This window comes from Dunckerocampus dactyliophorus, chromosome 13, assembly GCF_027744805.1.
Source record: "Dunckerocampus dactyliophorus isolate RoL2022-P2 chromosome 13, RoL_Ddac_1.1, whole genome shotgun sequence".
Lineage (NCBI taxonomy): Eukaryota > Metazoa > Chordata > Actinopteri > Syngnathiformes > Syngnathidae > Dunckerocampus > Dunckerocampus dactyliophorus.
Genome location: NC_072831.1, coordinates 13,457,560 through 13,478,004, shown reverse-complemented (window position 1 = coordinate 13,478,004; position 20,445 = coordinate 13,457,560). Strand labels below are relative to the sequence as shown.

Here is a 20,445-nt window from a genome sequence, read left to right as displayed (position 1 = left end):
ACAGATAGCAAGGGACAGTTTATGGTCAATGGCCATTGTAAAAACAACAAATGTACTGTATATGAAAAGACATGAATAAAAGTAGAAACTTATTTTTATCACCTGAGCATCAGCCAGTTGAACAGCAGCCGGACACAGGTTGCCCTCTTCAATATTATCGATGTCATCCTGGCTGGTGCTATGCTGGGAATGCTGGGAGTGGGTCCCATCCAAAGTGTTCTGGTCACTGGACAATACCGTGTTGAAGTCTGAAGCGGACGGGATAGTTGGTAGGTTACAGGTCCCACCTGAGGATGTAGGGCAGGGGTACGGATTTTACTATATTATGAAACTGATGCCTTGTAACCTTGCAATGTTTTCCTCTACAGTGCATATTAAAAGAGAGCCAGGGACCATTTCCAATACGTTGTATAAGCATGTTGAGCTAACAGTAAGCACACTGTCCTTAAAACTACTTCCAAAACCATGAACCTCCTGAGACCCAGGAATGTATTTTTGTCCTATGTAAGTGACAAGCATTTCACAGCGTTATGTTAAATACATCCATCCATCCATCCATTTTCTATACCGCTTCATCCTCATTAGGGTCGCGGGGGCATGCTGGAGCCTATCCCAGCTGACTTCGGGTGACAGGCGGGGTACACCCTGGTCTGGTCGCCAGCCAATCGCAGGGCACATATAGACAAACAACCATTCACACTCACAGTCATACCTATGGATAATTTAGAGTCGCCAATTAACCTCACCTGCATGTTTTTGGGAATGTGGGAGGAAGCCGGAGTACCCGGAGAAAACCCACGCGCACACGGGGAGAACATGCAAACTCGAACCCAGGTATTCCCTATCTCCAGGCTGTTCCTGTATTGGCCAACGTGCTAACCACTAGACCGCCATGCAGCCCATGTTAAATACATTACGTTTCAATTATTGTCGGACCTTTTGTAATGACAAAAACTGTTTGAATTGATAATCTTGGAATTTGCGGTTGTCTTAGATATTGACTGAATTCCTTGGATTTCCCATTGTTCTGAGTATTGGTCGAGTCAGTAAGTGCTGTCAAAAAATAATTTTATGCTGCGAAAGAGACACTATCAGCTGCAATCAATCATTATAGACATATTGTTCCCTTGCATGTGCTGATCGTTTATCGGCTCATTTAAACTTTCTAATCAGTGATAGGTGATTAAAAAAAAAACATTGTGCCTTGAATATGTACGCTGTACAAGGGTCAATCACCCGTAAGGGGAACCAGAGAGGGTGCCGTCACTTCAGGGGGCATGACGCACAGACTACAGTGATTTGCACCTATAACCAAAAAAATACACTGCAAACACAATGAATAAACAGGGGAAACAGTGTTGAATATTTTCTTTGGGTCTGTTGTGCATAAAACACGACCTGATGTTAATTGCAGCCCGTTTGTGCATCGCCTCTTTGTGACATGAAAAGTGTGTCACAAAGACAATAAAATAAAGATTTTTTTAATCAAAATACAGCAAAATACTGTAAGCATTACATTTTACCATGAATGTACCTGTTAGTGCATGGTCACAGCATGTGTATAAAACCAAAAAACATCGGGTTTTTTTTAAGAGGGCTTTATAGTCGAAATAAGTAGGTCCCAACGTGTGCACTGTTAGCTCCCTCATGCTGAATGTTTTTCTCCCTTTAGAACGCACAAAAAAGGGAAGGACGTGTGCTCATGTTTCACATACGGATTGTGGATGATTCCCCAAAAAGGTTTTCCTTTAATTGCTCAGGATTTTTTGTAATGACTTCTATTGAGACAAAATGTTGAAAAGGAATATGGCACTTTTTCTATAATTTGTATTGCATATTGCAGTATTTGAACACATGAACAACAGAACATGAAGTTATTGACTAAGGAGGGTTGGTTTCATTTCGTTCAGTAATACACACGCGTGCACTCGCACAAGTAATCAGAAAGGCTTTCACGATGGTTCTTGGGCTGCATGTGAGCTAGTGCTGATATTAAAGATAATGTACACGATGCAGAACGAGTGATTTGGCAGCCTGGAAATGACAAGACAAGAATATCTCTCGCCACATGGCACGTGACGCACGTAAAACATAACTTTTCTGTAATGCATTCGGGGAAACACGGCGGGTGTTACTATGTTAACGACTTGTTGATGTTGTCATGTTGATGTTCTGAATTGTGGTGTAGTGAACTGCTAACACTTCCTAGGAGTAGCAGCTGCAGGAGGCAGGTATAAAAGGGACTTGTCACTCCACCTACGCACAGATTGCCATGGCAACGCCAGACTGACAGAGCAAATGCGTAGAGAGAGAGCAAGGAAACGTACAAATTAAGGGTCAAAATGCATACCTAGTGCAAAAAATGTTGTACATGTTAGCAGGTCTGTAACTATTCACCGATACCAGCACAACACTGAGGGACAACCCCTGACCTTCCTCGGGACTGTGTATGCTTGGTAGTGGCTGGCACTGGCAATGAATGACCGGAGAATCCTACGGGTTTAGCAAAACTGCAACATTTACAGAAACTTTCATTCAAGACATTTCAGGTATTATTTGCAAGCATTTCTTCCTTTTTTACAATTCATAAGAAAAATCTGAGACAAGCTCTGCATAGCATCTTACCTGTCTGTAGGCTATTGTGAAGGGAGCGGTTGACTGGGGATTCCTGGACTGCAGCTCCACTCCTGTTACCGACAGCATTAGACATCCAGTTGTAAAAGCTAACCGAGGAGGGTTCAGACAGTAGTGGGTGCTCAGTCAGCATTTCTGTCCCTGAAGTCCAAATAGAGAGGATCGCTTTAGCGACACTGCATTTAATTATTGAACAGGAAACAACAATTGCACTGAGAGTTATCAGCTTGAAGCCATGAGAAACATGTTAATGATTGATACGAAAATGTAGGAATCACTCATCTCATATGACAGATAAATGGACTGAAATTAGGCATGTTTCCCATTGGATGATTCCAACTAAACTTTGGGGCACCTCAGACCGTGTGCAATGGTCACTAAATGTTCTCTATATATTGGTTAATTGGTGACTCTAAATTGTCCATAGGTATGAATGTGAATGGTTGTTTGTCTATATGTGCCCTGTGATTGGCTGGCGACCAGTCCAGGGTGTACCCCGCCTGTCGCCCGAAGTAAGCTGGGACCCTAATGGGGAGAAGCGGCATAGAAAATGGATGGATAGTTAATGATGAGAGGTCAGTTCTTTGTAGAAATATTATCAAGTACTATTTGATCCAAATTTTATTTGCATCCCTTCTATTGATAATTTAACAGTTAGTGGAGGACCGGAGAATCCCCACAACACGTTGAGACTAACCGGCACTCATTTTCTCTTTATGTAAGTGTTGAATTGGGTGTTTCCCATGATCCTCCACTATTCCCATGATCCTCCACTGTAGTGCCTACTTCTGCCAGAAATTATATTCTGGGAGCTGGCATTAGATGTTAACATTGAACACCCATGGTTTTGTCTATAGAAGCCGAAGAATGTTTGCTGGCTGCCCCGTTCTGTTCATCTGGCTGCTCGTGCACATCAGACCACGAGAAAAGATTGTTCGTTATGGGAGCATTACATCACAACACTTTCAAAGTCATACGTTAACACTGCCTTCGCCACAAACAGCGTTTGTTGAGCTAAGTCAGCCAGTTACACACCACTAACTAACGACAAGGACCACGTAAAGGACACCAGCATTGATCACATGTAGTGGTTAAACATGATTAATGTGGAGAAAAGTTTTGAATCCCCAGCTAGTATATATTCTTCATTGCATTATCTCATGCAAAGTTCATGTGTGCAACCCCACATTCAAACAAAGAACATTCCTTTTGGTGTGTGTAGACCAAGCAGGTTCAGGATTGGGTGTGTAACTCTCCCTCCTGTTATTAATGTGGCTATTAATCATAATTTCATAAGTTGCTAGCTTATGAGCTTATGATCATTGAAAATGATTTTCAACAATTATTAATTAGCACTCATTCTAATAATCTTCTGATTCGTCCTCCAAAAGCCAATAGCGGATGCTCCACCAAGGGTAGCTATGTCAATTTTGCAAAACCAAAGGACAGATATCAAAAAGTTCAATCAGCCACCTGTACGAGTGAGGGAGCTGCTCTTGGCTGCTGTGGCAACAGATGATTCATTCCTCTGGGGCGTCCCCTCCAGCAGGTTGTGAAGACTGCGGAAGCTCCCTGTTAAATTGCTCAGGAGACTCTCTTTTCTGGGGCTGTCCTTGACTGGTAGGCCCATGCGGCTCACATGAGCTGGTGAGTCAACTGCTGTGTCACCGCTGGTGTAGCTCAAAGATTGGTAGGGGTGAGAGCCCTGGGCATGATAAATGTACATGTCAGATTCATACTGTTCAAACTGTTAGGTGCTTTTATTTCCCATGTTGGATGGACGGAGCAGGATGGCTCAGCATGTTGTGTCCCCATCACATCCTTCAATTTTCCTGCATGCTATTTTTATTTTTATTGAGAATTTAATTTATTAGAACATTGTCAGCAGTTGCTTTATGTTTCATATTTTAAAAAGTCATTCAAGTTGTTTACATGAAAACTAAGCAGCTTTATGTTTTGCATTTTATTCCCTTACTGTACCGAAAATGAACCTAGCTATGCTCATAAAACCGAGGTACCCTAATTATGGTGTACTGTTCCATAGTGTTATACAGTATAACCTGGGTTAGTGCCCACCCCAGTGCAGCAAGATCAACCACCAGCTTCCTGTTTTTGTTATTTCTTGAATTCAATAGTGTTTCTCACTTTTTAAAAATCAAAATGCTGGCATTTGCAACTTTCTTTGCCTTCATTTTGGTGAGAGAGTTGAGATGAGAAACACTATTGAATTCAAAAAATAACTCAAAAACCGGAAGATGGTGGTTGATCTCACTGCCATATCGTGTCTTTGGGAGCAGTCAGGAATCACATCTTCAGTGAAGGTAAAAGTAAACTTAAATGTTCATTTATCGCTTTCATTCATTAGTTACGTGTATTTATATGCATTCCAAATTGTTTTCTGCATGTAAAACTATAATTGTACAACTATAAAAACGTTCAAATGTTAACATTTTTGGCTTTCTGGAACAGATTAATTGGACTGACATTATTTCTTAGGGGAACAAATTAATAACATTAATTCATTTGTTCAGTTAATTTAAATTTAATAAATTATGAGTATGAAGGCTGTTACAAGCCGAGCCTGCCCCTTTAAGAAGAATTGCATTGTGGGAACTTGAGTGTTTTGGTTCTGTGCTTTAGCAGGAGGTGGCTGTGTCTCTCTCTCTCTCTCTCTCTTGTCTACACCGCCCGTTGTCTTCTTAGTCCTGATTGGCTATAGACTATTGTCAATCAATCTCCTTCATGCCGTCTCCTATTGTGGTCATCGCTAGTAAACTAGCTAACCATGTAAGCTGCTTGCCAACTGCCAATGAACAACAGAAGAAACAGAAGAAGCTAACCGTGTGACTCTGAACGCTGTATGTTTTCTCTCCGACAAAACCCACAATGTTGACAAAATGTTCTGCACCCAAAAGACAGAGGAAGGCAACCATTGCATAAAAATTTGACTTCTGGACTGAAGGAAGGTAGAAGTTGCAGCTGTAGGACATCATTACGGTATAAATAAATCTTCGGTTGGAGGACAGGAACAAGATGTTTTAACAAGGATACAAAAACGCTACAGCAGAACGGCGCCTGGACAAAGAGGCATGGTCATATGAGTGAAATACGTGCGAGTCACTCAATTTCTTGTGTCCAACCTCGTAGGTTCATCCTTACAATTCAAATGAAGAAACAAAGAGAGAAATGTGAGAAAATGTCCATGCCTGTCTGAGATCTGTGTATATTGTGTATGGTGAGGGATTTTACAGCCTTAATTAAGCCTAAATGAAGTTGGTTACTTTGCAGCTTTCACTTATTGCGGGCTATTTTGGGAACCTATCCCCCGCGATAAAAGAGGGAACAGTGTATATAAAAACATTTTTTAAATAATTATTTTGAATTCTGAGTTATTACACGATTCATTCCAATTTTGAGACAGTGAAAACTGACGTTTTAAAAACATTTTTTTCCAGCATCCAATCCTAAAACCGAGACAAGAATAGGATTTCCAAATGTCTTCTGAAAAGTAACTTATTCTTTGCATTGTGATTATACTGTAGTAAATCAGTACATTTATCAAACCGAGTGGACATAAAATACAATATATCTCTAAGATGAACATCATGTGATTAACTTTTACCTTTATTCGTAGCGCAGACTCGCTGTGTGTGTGGGACTTGGAGAGTTTCCTCATGATCTCCACTCCACTTACTGGACCAGAGTTTCCCTCTTTTGGTGGTGGACGACTGGACGCTCCCTCCAGTAACATGGTGTGTTCACTCACTGCGGCTTCAAAGAACGATATCAAATAAAACTCCCTCATATGACTGCTAGCAAAGGAAAAGCAGAGATATCTTGCAAATTTATACCAGATAACAGGCTGGTTATCACTTAGGGTCACTAATAGACTAGCCAAATATAACTGCTCTTTTGAAAGCTTTTCTCCCCCCACCTGCATCATATTCAAATTCAGCTCCATCACCACTGGTATCACTTTGCAGTGCAGCACCGTTGTCCAAGCCGAAGACTGTTTCAGCAAGAGCCTGCTGAGGTTCCTTGGGTTTAGCAAGCTGATTGGGTCTCATCAGACCAATAGCCTTGAAGCCCTGAGTAACCACAATGAATTTCATCCATTGCCGGGCCAACGCCACAAGACCCTTTTTGAGGGTCACTAAGGCCGGGACGCCATCATTCTGCAATAAAAAGAAAACAAGTTGAGACTATGCATAAGCAGTAAAGTAAGTAAAGAGGACCCAAAAACACGACATTCATAATTCCATGTAATTTTATTGTAAAATGCATAGAAAACATTTCTAAGCTGCGCAGGCCTTGTACTAACCATTGTCGCCTCTTCTATGACAGAATAATCTGCCTGTTGTAAGTAGCGGTGAAGAATATTGCAAAGCATACACGAGGGATTTTCGTGCAAGTAGCGAGCTCGCTTCGTCACACGATTGTACTTGCTTCGGAACGGGATGTGGATGCTCTTTTTCTGCAACATGGCAAAATGTAGTGACACTTTAAAACGGTGACCTGATCAGTGGTGTGTACCATTGGAAGAATTACTCACCTCTAAAGCCTCAGTCATGATGCATCCCATGACTGCACACACACGCAGCGTACCCTCCATGTCCAGTTTGTGTAGAGAAGATTTGAGCTGGTCAATCGGAACCAACCAGGCTCCAATGGCTGGAGTGGCAGTGCTGAGAAGATTCAATTGCCTAGAAATCAAAAAAGAAGCACAATTTTCCCTTTCTTTTATTTTAATTTGATGTTAGATACTACAAGTAGAAAAATCCCTTGAGCAAGTGTCTAACATGGATATTGCAATATCAATACATCGGCTGATATCGATACCCATTTGATATCAATACCCACATTCTTTTCTCATTCCTTAGCTTAATATTGACATTAAAAAAACACCATGCTCAAACTGTGCAACAAATATTCTGCTCCCAGAAATTAAATAGACCACAGCAGGACTCAAGTTTTACAATACTGTGGCTGTTTTTGATTTAAACTTTAAACCCACATAGATTCTAATAGCATTTTTGATTGGTCACCAGACCCAGCAGTGCCTTTCAAAGATTCAAAATAAATTTCAGCACTGTCAAACTTTGTACAAAAGCTGTAATCTGACTTTTAAATAAAATTAAAGGAATCATTTCACTGTGCAATAAGATACTTCATGCTCAATGTGGCCTATACCTCAGACTTAAATAATTATAACTTAACAATAGGGCTGTCAAATTATAAACATTTTGAATAAGATTAATCACTCAAGAACAATCAATCAAGAACAACTACATCGACACTTCGGTGCAGAAGGAGGGGATTCCTGGAGCCCCTGGCTGCCTAGAGCACACCGGAGTAGTGACACAGCTCATCAGAGAGGCCCGTGAGAACAGAGGTGACCTTACTGTGTTGTGGTTGGACCTAACAAACGCCTACGAGTCCATCCCACACAAACTAGTGGAGCTTGCCCTACACCTCCACCATGTTCCCAGCAAGATCAAGCTCCTGATTTCGGATTATTACTCCAACTTCAGGCTCAGGTTCACTTCTGGGTCAGTAACATCAGACTGGCATCACCTTGGGAAAGGAATAATTACCGGTTGTACCATCTCTGTTACCCTTTTCGCATTGGCAATGAACATGGTGGTTAAGGCTGCGGAGGTGGAATGCAGAGGGCCCTATCTAGATCAGGCGTTCGCCAGCCCCCTATAAGAGCCTACATGGATGACCTTACCATCACAACATCGGTCCCAGGGAGTAGGCGGATCTTGCAAGGTCTGGAGAGACTCATCACATGGGCTAGGATGAGCTTCAAGCCCTCCAAGTCAAGGTCCATGGTACTGAAAAGGGGGAAGGTGATGGACAAGTTCCGGTTTTCTATCTCTGGATCTGCAATCCCATCCATCACAGAGCAACCAGTCAAGAGCCTGGGGAAGTTCTTTGACTTGAGCCTGAAAGACTCTTTTGCCATCCAGGAGGCTGGCGAACAACTAGGGGTGTGGCTCACTGAAGTGGACAAGTCCGGCCTGCCTAGTAGATTTAAAACCTGGATCTACCAGCACTTCATTCTGCCCAGAGTCTTGTGGCCTCTCCTCGTCTATGCAGTCCCTGTCACAACTGTGGAATCCTTCGAAAGGAAGATCAACGGCTTTCTTCGGAAGTGGCTGGGCTTCCCACGTAGCCTCAACAGCGCTGCCCTGTACGGGACAAGTAACACCCTCCAGCTACCCTTCAGTGGGCTCATTGAAGAATTCAAGGTGGCACGTACAAGAGAAGCCCTCCAGTATAGGGATTCCAGGGACAGCAAGGTGTCATCAGCTGGGATCAAAGTGAGGACAGGAAGGAAGTGGAGGGCAGAGAAATCAGTGGAGGTGGCAGAGTCACGCCTCAGGCAAAAAACGCTGGTAGGGGCCATGACAACAGGGAGAGCAGGCCTGGGCTACTTCCCAAAGACCCAAGTGAGCCAGGCTCGGGGAAAGGAGAGACACTATCTACTCCAAGAAGAGGTTCGAGTAGGCGTGGAGGAAGAGCGAGTAAGCAGGGTAGTGGGACTCCGGCAGGAGGGGGCCTGGACAAGATGGGAGAGCATGTTGCAGCGTAAAGTCACCTGGTCGAACATCATGCAGGCAGACTTCCACCGCATCTGGTTCCTTGTGCAGGCAGTCGACGCCAGCGAAACTCCATGTGTGGGGGAAGAACAAGACACCGTCCTGCCCCCTTTGCTCCGGAAGAGGCTCCCTGGAACATCTCCTCAGTAGCTGCCCAAAGTCCCTGGCTGATGGTCGCTACCGCTGGCGCCATGACCAGGTTCTGAAAGCAGTTGCTGAAAGCATAGCCTCGGCCATCAGCACCACCAAAAACCACCATGCTCCGATCAAGGCAGTCCCCTTCATCAAAGCTAGGGAGAGCCCCCGGGCATGTCCACAGAGTACATCAGGACTCCTCCACTCAGCCACTGATTGGCACTTGCACGTTGACCTGGGAAAACAGCTGAGGTTCCCCCAGCACATCGCACCAACGTCTCTCCGGCCAGACATGATCATTACCTCGGAGGCTTCAAAACATCTGATCATGCTGGAACTGACAATGCCCTGAGAAGAGCGTATTGAGGAAGCCAACGAAAGGAAACGTGCCAAGTACCAGGAACTGGTGGAGAAGTGCAGGAGAAAGGGCTGGAGGACATTTTACGAGCCAATAGAAGTTGGCTGTAGAGGCTTTGCAGGACGTTCTCTCTGCAAAGTCCTAGGCCGTCTGAGTATAACAGGGGCGGCCAAGAAGAGGGCCATCAAATCCGCAAGTGGGTTGCTACTGGGACGCAAGCCGAGGCATGATCAACCACGGCTGGGGCACCAGGGGGAGGGTGTCTGATGTTGCGAGACCCAAAACACCCAATGAGCCCAGGATACATCACTGATGATGCGTCCCAGTGCATCCAGGAGATGTTTCTTTCAAGTCACTGTTTTCAAATTAATTAATCACGATTAATCGTCATTTACAACTATATCTGAAAGATGCCCATTTTTACACTATTTTATTGAAAAAAAGATAAATGACAGGACAGGATTATAGATACAGGGTGTCCCAAAAAATGTATACACTTGCTGCAACAGTCTGTGATGCCAAGTATTGGAGAAGACTTTGAAGATGACTAATTTTCCGCAAGATGGGGCACCCCCACTCTTGATGAGCTCTTGCTCAACAGGTAGATTGGGCAGAGGGGTTTCGTTGAATACCCCCCGACCTCACACCAGGCCTCACACCGCTAGACTTTTTTTTAATGGGGATATCTAATACCCTAGTCACACTAGAGGCAGAATGCGCCAGAATGCTGTCGGAATTAAAATTCTTGGTTTATTCTTCGATATTGCATTCTACAAATCATGACTGCAATCTGAGTGCATTCGAAATATCAGGGCCCATTGTTGTGGCCGGCCCGAATGCTTTTAGCATGCTAAAAACCTTTGAGGTGGATGTGAAGTGGAAAAAGTTAAAAAAATATTCATATTCAAAAACATTCGAAGGGTATTCTAACAGCACTCTATTGAAATATTCTGAAGGTATTCTAAATATTCTTACCATATTCTGAACAGCATTCCAAAGATTCAGATCGCATTTGAAAAAAACAAACAAAACAAAAACACAGCCCGCTGCCGCTTAAACGTCACTGTGTCACCTTATTCACATCACCACCAAGAAAAACTGGCTAACTTAACTCCACCAGCGGCCACCGTGTGTACAGCGCAAAGGTGCTGAAAGGCAACGAGCCTGCTGAAGCATCACTCACCAATCCTGTGTTGCCAATTTACAAAATGTAATTTACATCACAACAAAAAAAGGGGCCAAATATACCACCGGCCTCCGCCGTGCACAGTTCAGGGTGTTGAAATCAAGGAAGCCCCTGAAGCCCCAGCTCCTATTCCTGATAGGTGTTTGAACGACATTTAAATCATCTCCCGAAAGTGGCACACATTTTGAAACTTTTTCATTCTGGCTGGTTCTGTTTGATTCGTGCTTAGTGTGACGGGGGCTTAAAAGACAAAGTCTACGCCATGAGATCTGCAGCAGTCGCTGAATTGAGAGCAGCCGTTGAAGGTGAATGCACGAATGTGGGTACAATAATAACAATAATTGAGGCTGCGCTAAAAAGCCTCTCACTCTCCATAAAAATGAAAAATGTAGTTGCTGTGACTGCCAAGGAGGGCAGTCAAGGTTGGTTGATCTTCCAATACAGCAGTGGACTGAATGACTGTCGTCGTGGCTCAGCTTTCTATTTAGCATTACTTCACTGTAAAAACTCTACATACTCCTTACTGTACATACTCTTTTGTAAAAGTCATTACCTGGAGATGGCCTGTGAAGGTGATCTGACATTTGTAGGAGCAGCAAAACTAAACCAGATCTCCCGGATGGTCAGCTTCATGCTGCTGGAGTCAGGTGGTGGAGGCATCAGCGGGAGGTCTTTCTTTAGGTCATCTGACTCAACCCCTTCATCCTGCACATCCAGTAAGATCAATCATTTTCTTAGGCTTATTCCAAAATTGATTAAATTATTTTTCCCCCCGAAATTCTACATATAATACCCCATAACATGATACCGCTGTTAAGAAAAGCCCACAATTCTTACATGTCTATGTCTTTATGAATCACTGATAATGTTTTTTTCATCAAGCATTGAGATTTCACATTTTGTTTGGAGGTCCTTGAACGGACCATAGTTGTGTGCCGTAAATCAAAAATCTGTTTGTCTTTGTAAGCATGAGCTTTGACAGTCAATCTGAACTCAAAACATGCAGTGAGGTGAACACAAGTTAATATATGATCGTAAATCCCCACTGAAATTACAACAGGCAAGCAGTGTGGATTATGTAGACGCAGCTCTGTGCATATCAATCTAGTTTTAAGATGGTAAAATTATGCATCGCATCCATCTAAATTAATAGTTGCAGATATAAGATTATACTGTACATACATGAATGATTTGCATTTTAGACATATACACTTTATAAATGCTGAAAGCAGGGCTTATGTTAGTTGTGACACATGGCCAGCATGTAACATACAATGGAAAGCGTTCAAAGACATTTTACATGTATTAATAATTTGACAATTTAACTATATTAAAGTTATGACATGCTGTTTGATTCCCAGCATCTTACCTGGTCATCTGAGTCAGAGTGTTCATTGACATCAGAGGGGGGGCTTACAGCATCACGTGGTAAGTTGTCATCAGATGCATCAGTACTGTAACCACTCCCGGTCTGAGAACCTGTTGAGCCATTAGAGTTGGGTACTCCAGTTTTGCCCCCAGTGTCTAAGTGGCCCATCACGCCGAATGCATTGTACAGAATGGCTCCTGACTGACGGCCCCCTACAGCACAAAGTGTTAAATACAAGTAAGTTTCACATACACAAAGATATAATACGAGGGGTTTAGTCTGTTTACCTTTGACTGTAAGATTCTCAATGCCGCATTCAAACATGATCCAGCCCCATTTCTCAAGAGACATGGTGGAACGGCCAAGGTCACCTGTGCTGGCATGTATGTCAGTCTCATCTACTAGTGAAAAATCCTCCATTTCTTCCAGACCAAACAACACTTTGGACTTCTCCGTTGGGATTGCTGTGATGGCACAAGTGCCAATGTCTATGGGAAGAATAATAAATCCCATTATAAACATGACATAGAAGAAGAACACATAAAAAACCCCCATTGAGGATAGCAATAGAGCACAGTGAGTATAAGCACAGAACATATATATATATATATATATATATATATACACATATAGCTTGCAGGCTGACACTATTTCGGCCTGCAAGCTACTTCTAAAATGACCAAGTGCCTCAGATCTACCTCCTAATATACACAGTCAATATATATATTTAGTATTTGAATAAATGAGTATTTATGTACATTGTACATGTATATCACTTTTTCAGCATGCAAGATACAAGTAAAAATGATCTGCCTCTTACTATAAAACAGGAAAACATATAACATATATAATTGAACTGGTAAACTTTAAAACTACTATTCTAAATATTGGACTACAATACTGATGGGGATGTCCTATGACTTCATGTCAAAAAATCCAAACTATCCCTTTAAGGAAATACTGTACAAGAAATGAAAATGATTATGCAAAAGACAATTCAGCCAAAGTCAAGGCGACAGATTAAAAAGGTTTTAGCAATGGGCACATTTTCCAGTTAATCATGAAATAATAGTTTCACAAAACGAAAGTGTAGAAAACACACATTTCTATAATGAAGCACGGAAGCACAGCCATCAAATAATTGATTTTTTTTCTACATAACTAGTCGCTATAAATGAACGGATAACTTCTGATATGGATATAGGCATCTTACTGCTGAGTTAGTTCCGTAATCAGCACAATAAAGATGAAAGTTGCATTTCCGTGTGTCGCTTCAGACATCTGTTCATTATTTACTTTGCCACTGAGGTGTAACAGCGAATCAAGAGGGGAACTTAATGTCAGCTGACTGATGTTATATAGCATCAACAAAGTGACGTTTATGACGTGGGTGGCACATGCAATGAACCGACACTAGCTTTGCGGTCGAATTGTCGATATAATGGACATCCCTGTACTAGAGCATAATAGAGCATTGACGAAAAAAGACAGAACCAACCTGTGGAGTCAAGGCCTCTCAACTGGCTGTGGATACGGTGGATGTTGAGCCTGGCAGCTATTTCTTTGCCTTTTTCAATGCCAGCATTAGAACGTAATGAGCCAGATGACTGAGGTTGCATCTTAGTGGCAGAGGCGTACTTCTCCAACATAACAGAGGGTCTGCCATGATCAGTTGTGTTTGGGGTTTCTTCTACTATGCCCCTGACAAGACAGAAACATGACCATACATGTAGATGTGATTTTCTACACAATGTGAGTGTCTTAGTTTGACAAAATTTGATTTAGCTAATCTTGTGTGGGTAACATGCTAGTCATATATGCATATTTTTTGTGTCAACATTGTTGCTGTGAGAGAATAATTTCTCTCACAGTGCAGTGTGCAGTGCGGTGTTTCTCCAAAATTGGTGTGGTTGAAATTTTCGGTGACGTTCTTCTGGTAACGTGAATGAAGAGCATGTGTATATTGATACAAGCGTTGCGTAGTAGTTACCATAGTAACACAAGTGCAACCACTCTACTGACTACACTTGTCATGTGGCCATTTGTTGGACCCGTTTTGACTTCAGCCAAAAACACTTTGCATTACTGCGATCTGCTCAACTTTGTTGAGGGTTCACTACAGGTACACACACAGCTTGGTACTGAATCATGAGGGTCTTACCTGTTCATTCTGAACTGGGTGGCAATCCTGTCAAAGCACAGTGCCACAAGAGATACGTGTGTGACGCATTTACTGGAGCTGGATGGAGAACCCTCCTCTACAGAGGCCTGCAGGAGACAAAGGTTCACCTGCAAGGGAAAAAAAAAGGACACAACACAAAATATATCAACTTAAAGACCAAGACAGACTTCGTCATTCATAATTGCATCAGCGATACATATCAGAACGAGGTTCCGTAGCACTGGCTCATATATTCATGTGTAAAGTGGCTTGAGATAACTTTTTTTGTGATTTGGCGCTATATACAAAAAATATAATTGAGTTATATAATTGAATTGAATAGTGCATCAATAAAAATGAATAAAAACAGCCAAAACATGAAGAAAAAGGAGTGATAAAACCCATTCTACAGTTGATGTAAAAAATGTTCTGTGGTTGCCCTCGACTGGGTATTTTCCAAAACACTGGACCTCTCATTACTTGGGGTCATGAGGCTTACCTTTGGGATGGAGACGTTGGCTTGGAGACCCTTGATTTTCACATTATCCGGTTTGACAGACAGGTCAGTCTGGCCGTGGGAGATATTGAGAGAGCCGTGGGTCGTGCCCTCTGTCTTGGAAAGCTTGTGCTCTTGTTTGCCTGCTTGGCTCTGTGTGGATCCAGATTCAAAACAATGAGACAGCAGTCACTGGCATGAATACTATCTTGACTTTTAAAATTCAAGGGATGACAGAGCCATAATTCAAATGAATTACAACATCTTTCTTTGTTTCTTAGTTGTACTTACAGATTCAGTGACTGTGGACTTGCTGATCTGATAGGCCTCGTTAAGAACTTTCCCATGCAGGTCATCTAAAATAGCTGCAGGATGGCGGATGCTGGCAAAGTGGACCATAGACTCAATGTACCTGAAATCAACCAAATACAAAGCTGCGCTGTAATAAAGGAATGTACAGTGGATCCCCGCACATTCGCAATTCTGCATTCACGGTCCCACAGATTCACAGATTTTTGGACAAAGAAATAGATGTATTATTTTTTGCTGTTGGGAAAGCTCACAGTTTTTTACACGTTTATATCTTTTATGTTTCAGTGATAATGTTTTTTGGTCAAGCGTTGAGATTTCGCACTTTGTTCGGCTGTCTTGGAATGCACCATAGTTGTATGTTGAGAAACAACTTCTAGCTCTGACAGGCATCGATAATCCTAAAATATCATTCATGAGTGGTGAGTACCGATACATTTTATACATTGAATGTGCTTATTAAGTGTGAGAGGCGTATTTAGGGCTTAAACCTATAATATGTCGGGAGTGAACAATGGCAGTTGAAGAGAGAAGGGGAGAGTTCTGGAGCTGAATCTAATTAATAACAGTCAATTCCATTGCAAATGTTGATCCAAAATCTGAGGACTTCAACATCAAGCTAGCACGAGGCTTTGGAGGTGTGGGGGACCAGCCATGCGTCAAAAGTTTAGACAATTTTATCGGCGTATCAATTACTTGCTGTTTTTTGGCCATTCGCTAGTGGTGCCGGAAGTAACCCGATATCCAAAATCAATATCGCATTGGGACACCCCTAGAGGGAACAACTTCAAAACTAAAACACGTCTTCAAAGGCTACAACATTTTTAAGCTATGGTCCTCAATTTTTGATCACCTAATGAAAAGCCTATTTCAGTTAAATTGTTGTTTTCAATAAACTGCCTGCTCAAAATTGTTGGGTCTCTTGCTCCCATTTCTTCTTTTTGCATTTTGAGGCTCTACTGAGCACGTTTTTACGATGTGCAAAATGCACATTCTTGTATTTTTTTCAACTGGTCTTAAGACTTTGATCAGGAGCGCACATTTTAATAGTCTGGTCAGAAATGCAGCAAAGCAAGGCTGTTTGCTACCTGTCAAGGGACTCAGCCACAAGGGGTGTCAGAACCACGTTGATGGGTCCTTTCACCTCCACGATCGCTGTGGTCCGGGTCTGAGCTAAGGGCTGCTCCAAAGTCCAATCATCTGTCGTTGTATCCTCATCAGTATTCTCCATAGCTCTCTTATCCAAGGGAGTATAGGGAGTACTAGAGAGAAGAGAATAAGCAGGACATTTTATCTCAAAACATACAAAACATATTTCCTTGTCTTAAGTGTCTTACCTGTTGTTGTCTCCCATCAAGTGAAGTCCTCTATCTAACAGAGAACTGGCTGAGAGGCCCTGTTTGGTCACCTGAAATATATTTGTCAATATTAACGTACTGCTGTATTGTGGATGCACATGTACCATTTTGAAAGAGCAACGTCAATCATAACTAGTTAAATTAAATTCACAAAAACCTTAAAGCTTGGAACAGACAGTTGGTCAAAGGAGGCGGAGCTTTCTTCACTTGTGGGTGTGTCAAGATCTAAGGGGCGGTGCAGAGAAGACTTGGAAGTTCTCTTGTTGGTGGGCTGCTTGACAGACCAATTGGAAACCTTAGAGGATAAAGCAAACAGCACACATAAACACACAAACATCAAAGTTTTTACACCACAATATATAAATAATTTGTCGCTTCTGCAGTGATTTTAGGAACCCTACAACTAACTAATAAACTAGCAGTGATTATTAACTAATAAGACTAGAGACAGACATTAAACTTTACTGGCTTTGGTGAAAATGAAGGCAAAAATTTTAATATAAAAATATAAAATATAAAAATGTTTCAGTACGCTTTATTTTGATAATCATGCGAGCAGATAAAAGTATGAGACCGGAGGGACACACTTATTACCGTGAGAATGAAAAATAGTAGGTAAAATGTTTCAGTCAATTGACGACAGCTGGTCACAGACTAAGTTTATCTATGCCAGCGTGTTTGATCGCTCACGTTTCCATCTAATTCCACTTTCTGGCATCTTTGTTTACACATGTTGCCTGGTAAACATTTTGCCTGGCTTTCACTACTTCTCTGGCAGCAGCTAGCAAGTTTGTTTTTGTCCCACGGTCGAGCTACAAGTTGCCATCACGTTCATGGGGTACGTGCTAACTTACTTTTTTAAAGTGTCACTTAACAATCTTGCTCTCTTGTTATCATTTTAATACTTACGGCTTGTCTTCAAAACATTAGCTGTGTGTCTGAGTTGTTCAACATAAACACTTAGTGTGCCCAGCCTTAAGATAGTGATGCTATCACAGGGGTCTCAACAGGTAGCACACCGATTGGAGATGTGCTTTGTAAATGAAGTGCAACTTAAATATTGGCAATCACATAAAACACAAATAGCTCACCTCACCTTTCTTTTTGTCAAAGACAGCTTTAATAGTGCTGTACATTGGATACACCTACACTATCATAACCCTGAACTCAGAATTTATACTCTTTTATACAGGACAGATTTCTACAATAAATATCATAGATATATATCTTTTATAGAAATATCTAAGTCATAAAAATTGTCATGCACCCTTGGGGGGTGGGAAGGGGCCTGGGTGGTCTGGGCTGAACCTTCAGTGCCCTTCGTGGGGGGACACTGCACACCCAGGGGGAACTAGCAATGGCTCCAAGTGACAAATTTTAGCACACTTAATCACACACAGAAGCATGCTTTCATGGTCTGTTTTCAGCATCTTTAATTTGTTACTATATGTTGACGTTGGCTTAAACAGACAGTTTTACGTAATAAAAAGAATACGGTGGATCAGAATTTGATAAGTTGGTCAACATAGAGACATAAATGGGACTGACGTAAGCAGAGGCCACTGAATCGACATTTTGAGATAATATGATTACCTGGTAGTGGGCCAGGTAGTTTTGGTAGCACGCCATCACGTGGGGCTGTCGGGTTACTGGGCCAGGCTCGGCTGTTTTCTCTGCTTCCACTGAGCTCTCTTCCTCCATGGCCAGGGCAGATACAAAGGAGGCCTGGGATATGTGGCTCGGAAGGGGCTGGGAAGGCAGTGGGGGCAACATTGGTGGCAGAGGCAGTGGACGGGACTCAGTGATAAGCTCCCCATTGAGAATGTAAGCAAGAGGACCCTCAACACTGTGGTAGATGGAAGTCCGGCTAAATGAGATAAAGCATAAAACACACAAAATTAATTAATGTAGGCGTGGTGATTAAGTTAAACAGCTAAGTTGAAGTTATACTGAGTAAAGCATTTACAGTAATCCCTCGTTTTATCGCGGTTAATTGGTTGCAGATTGTGATCAGTGAATTTTTGTCAAGTAAGATTCCTTGTTTATTAGGGGTGTTCGTGAGAACGTGATGAGATTTCTCGTTTGGAGAAAAGCTGCATCGTGAGAACCGGGCAGCCAGAAGCCTATCAGACAGTGAACTATGGCATCACTACTATGTCTGATAATACAGTAATATAGAAGTGGCAGTGTGTAAGGCATTATTGGAAGCGCACATTACATGTGCTTGTTGATGTCCAAGCAGTAGTAGTAGTTATTGTAGTAATTCTAGATTTGATCAATTCTACATAAGATTTGTCAAATCAACCCATGTTGATGTTCGGACTTGTCTGCATCCTTAACCACCTAGTGGTTCTATTGACACTCATTGCATTTGGTTCAGCGCCAACTTTCAAGTACTGGCAATCACTGGTTCCGTTTCATAACACACCTCATACAAAGTAAAGATCCGTGTTGAAATTTAGTGACATTGTCGCTATATTTAGCGAGTAAGTGTTCGCATATAATGTAAGTGTTTCTTGCGTCATGCATTCTTTCGGTAATTAAATACAAGTTATCGACAAAGGTGAAGAATTTGCCAACCAGGTGCACGATAGTGAGCTCCACACCCGTAACGCCATTCAATGCACATCTGAAAGTGTAAAAATCCTTCCACAATGCAACTCAGCCCCTGACCAACACAGCAAAGAAGGTGGAGTTTGGACATAAACCTCCGTCGCCTTACTGCACCATGCCTTCCTGGCAAAACACGCAACACAAAGATTTGTCTTTTAATATGTATACTGTGTATGTTGTTTTTTTATGCTAATGTGTGTTTTTTTTTTTATTATAAATATATATAAAAAAAAAAAAAAGCCGGACAACCCGGACGTAAATAGACAAAACAGGTAGATAAGAGAAAAACAGTGAGCTGTATTATTATTATACAGTACAGTATATCATCATAACAGTAGTTCGTTTGGTCTCAAAAAATGCTGACAATATCTTTGAGCGTCAATTATGTTTCAAAACACACCCGCATTGTTTTGTTTTCCCGCAAGTTTTTTTTCATTTTACTTTTCTTAAAATTAACGTTAAAGTCTTGCCTCATCTCGTGGACCCAATATCGATCGCGCCACCCGTATTATTTAAAAATACATATATACACATAAATATGAGAGAGCGAGAGAGAGCGAGAGAGAGAGAGTGAGAGAGAGAGAGAGAGAGAGCTAGAGAGAGAGAGACAGAGCAAGACTCTTTTTGCAGTCAGGGGACTTTGGAATTGTCTTAACTCCCCCATACGGCCAGGCCCATCGCACTCAATATAAATAAATATAATCAAAAATAATCAAAATTTACAGTTGATCCATGTGATCGGTCATTTTTGCCTCGCCCCGTTAGGACTCTGTCATTTTTTCACACTTTTTATCAATTCCTCCAGGGGAACAGCGGCTCTGCACGCTTTTTATAGCCACTTTGAGGCTCCAGGCGCCTTGGTCTGCATTTCTCTCTCTCATGGATGATCGGATTGGCAGCAATAAACCCTGATCGGAGCATCCCAAGTAATTATAATATGATCAACTCATTTTTATCCAGCAATGCTGGGAGCATGGATGTGCTGCTCTACATGCACAGACTAGTGTAACACCTGAAATGTACGCCACTGCACTGGTTATTCGTGTTTGATTGATCTAAAAATAAATCAGTGTGTTTACACTAGAAAAAACAGAAAATGACAGCATGTTTGGAAAGAAAAGTGATACCCAATTTTCATAGCCCACCAGCAGTAAATGACCTGGCAGCTAATGGATCATACAAAGTACATCTTATTCACTAAAATGCGCCAACAGCCCTTCC

The 20,445-nt window shown here is 41.9% G+C and overlaps 1 protein-coding gene across 1 annotated transcript in view; it reads right to left on the bottom strand.

The window, feature by feature from the left end:
- kiaa1109 (KIAA1109 ortholog) overlaps positions 1-20,445 on the bottom strand; it is a 103,011-nt gene that overhangs the window by 42,022 nt on the left and 40,544 nt on the right. Inside the window, exons 29-46 of the mRNA XM_054796248.1 lie at positions 18,205-18,478; positions 16,769-16,906; positions 16,591-16,661; positions 16,342-16,515; positions 15,236-15,356; positions 14,948-15,097; positions 14,449-14,576; positions 13,786-13,988; positions 12,575-12,775; positions 12,288-12,499; positions 11,472-11,623; positions 7,187-7,337; positions 6,956-7,108; positions 6,569-6,809; positions 6,257-6,405; positions 4,108-4,339; positions 2,626-2,775; positions 103-287 (exon numbers count right to left, since the gene is read on the bottom strand). Coding sequence (XP_054652223.1) covers positions 103-287; positions 2,626-2,775; positions 4,108-4,339; positions 6,257-6,405; positions 6,569-6,809; positions 6,956-7,108; positions 7,187-7,337; positions 11,472-11,623; positions 12,288-12,499; positions 12,575-12,775; positions 13,786-13,988; positions 14,449-14,576; positions 14,948-15,097; positions 15,236-15,356; positions 16,342-16,515; positions 16,591-16,661; positions 16,769-16,906; positions 18,205-18,478 — 3,085 coding nt within the window. The remainder of the gene's footprint in view (positions 1-102; positions 288-2,625; positions 2,776-4,107; positions 4,340-6,256; positions 6,406-6,568; positions 6,810-6,955; positions 7,109-7,186; positions 7,338-11,471; positions 11,624-12,287; positions 12,500-12,574; positions 12,776-13,785; positions 13,989-14,448; positions 14,577-14,947; positions 15,098-15,235; positions 15,357-16,341; positions 16,516-16,590; positions 16,662-16,768; positions 16,907-18,204; positions 18,479-20,445) is intronic.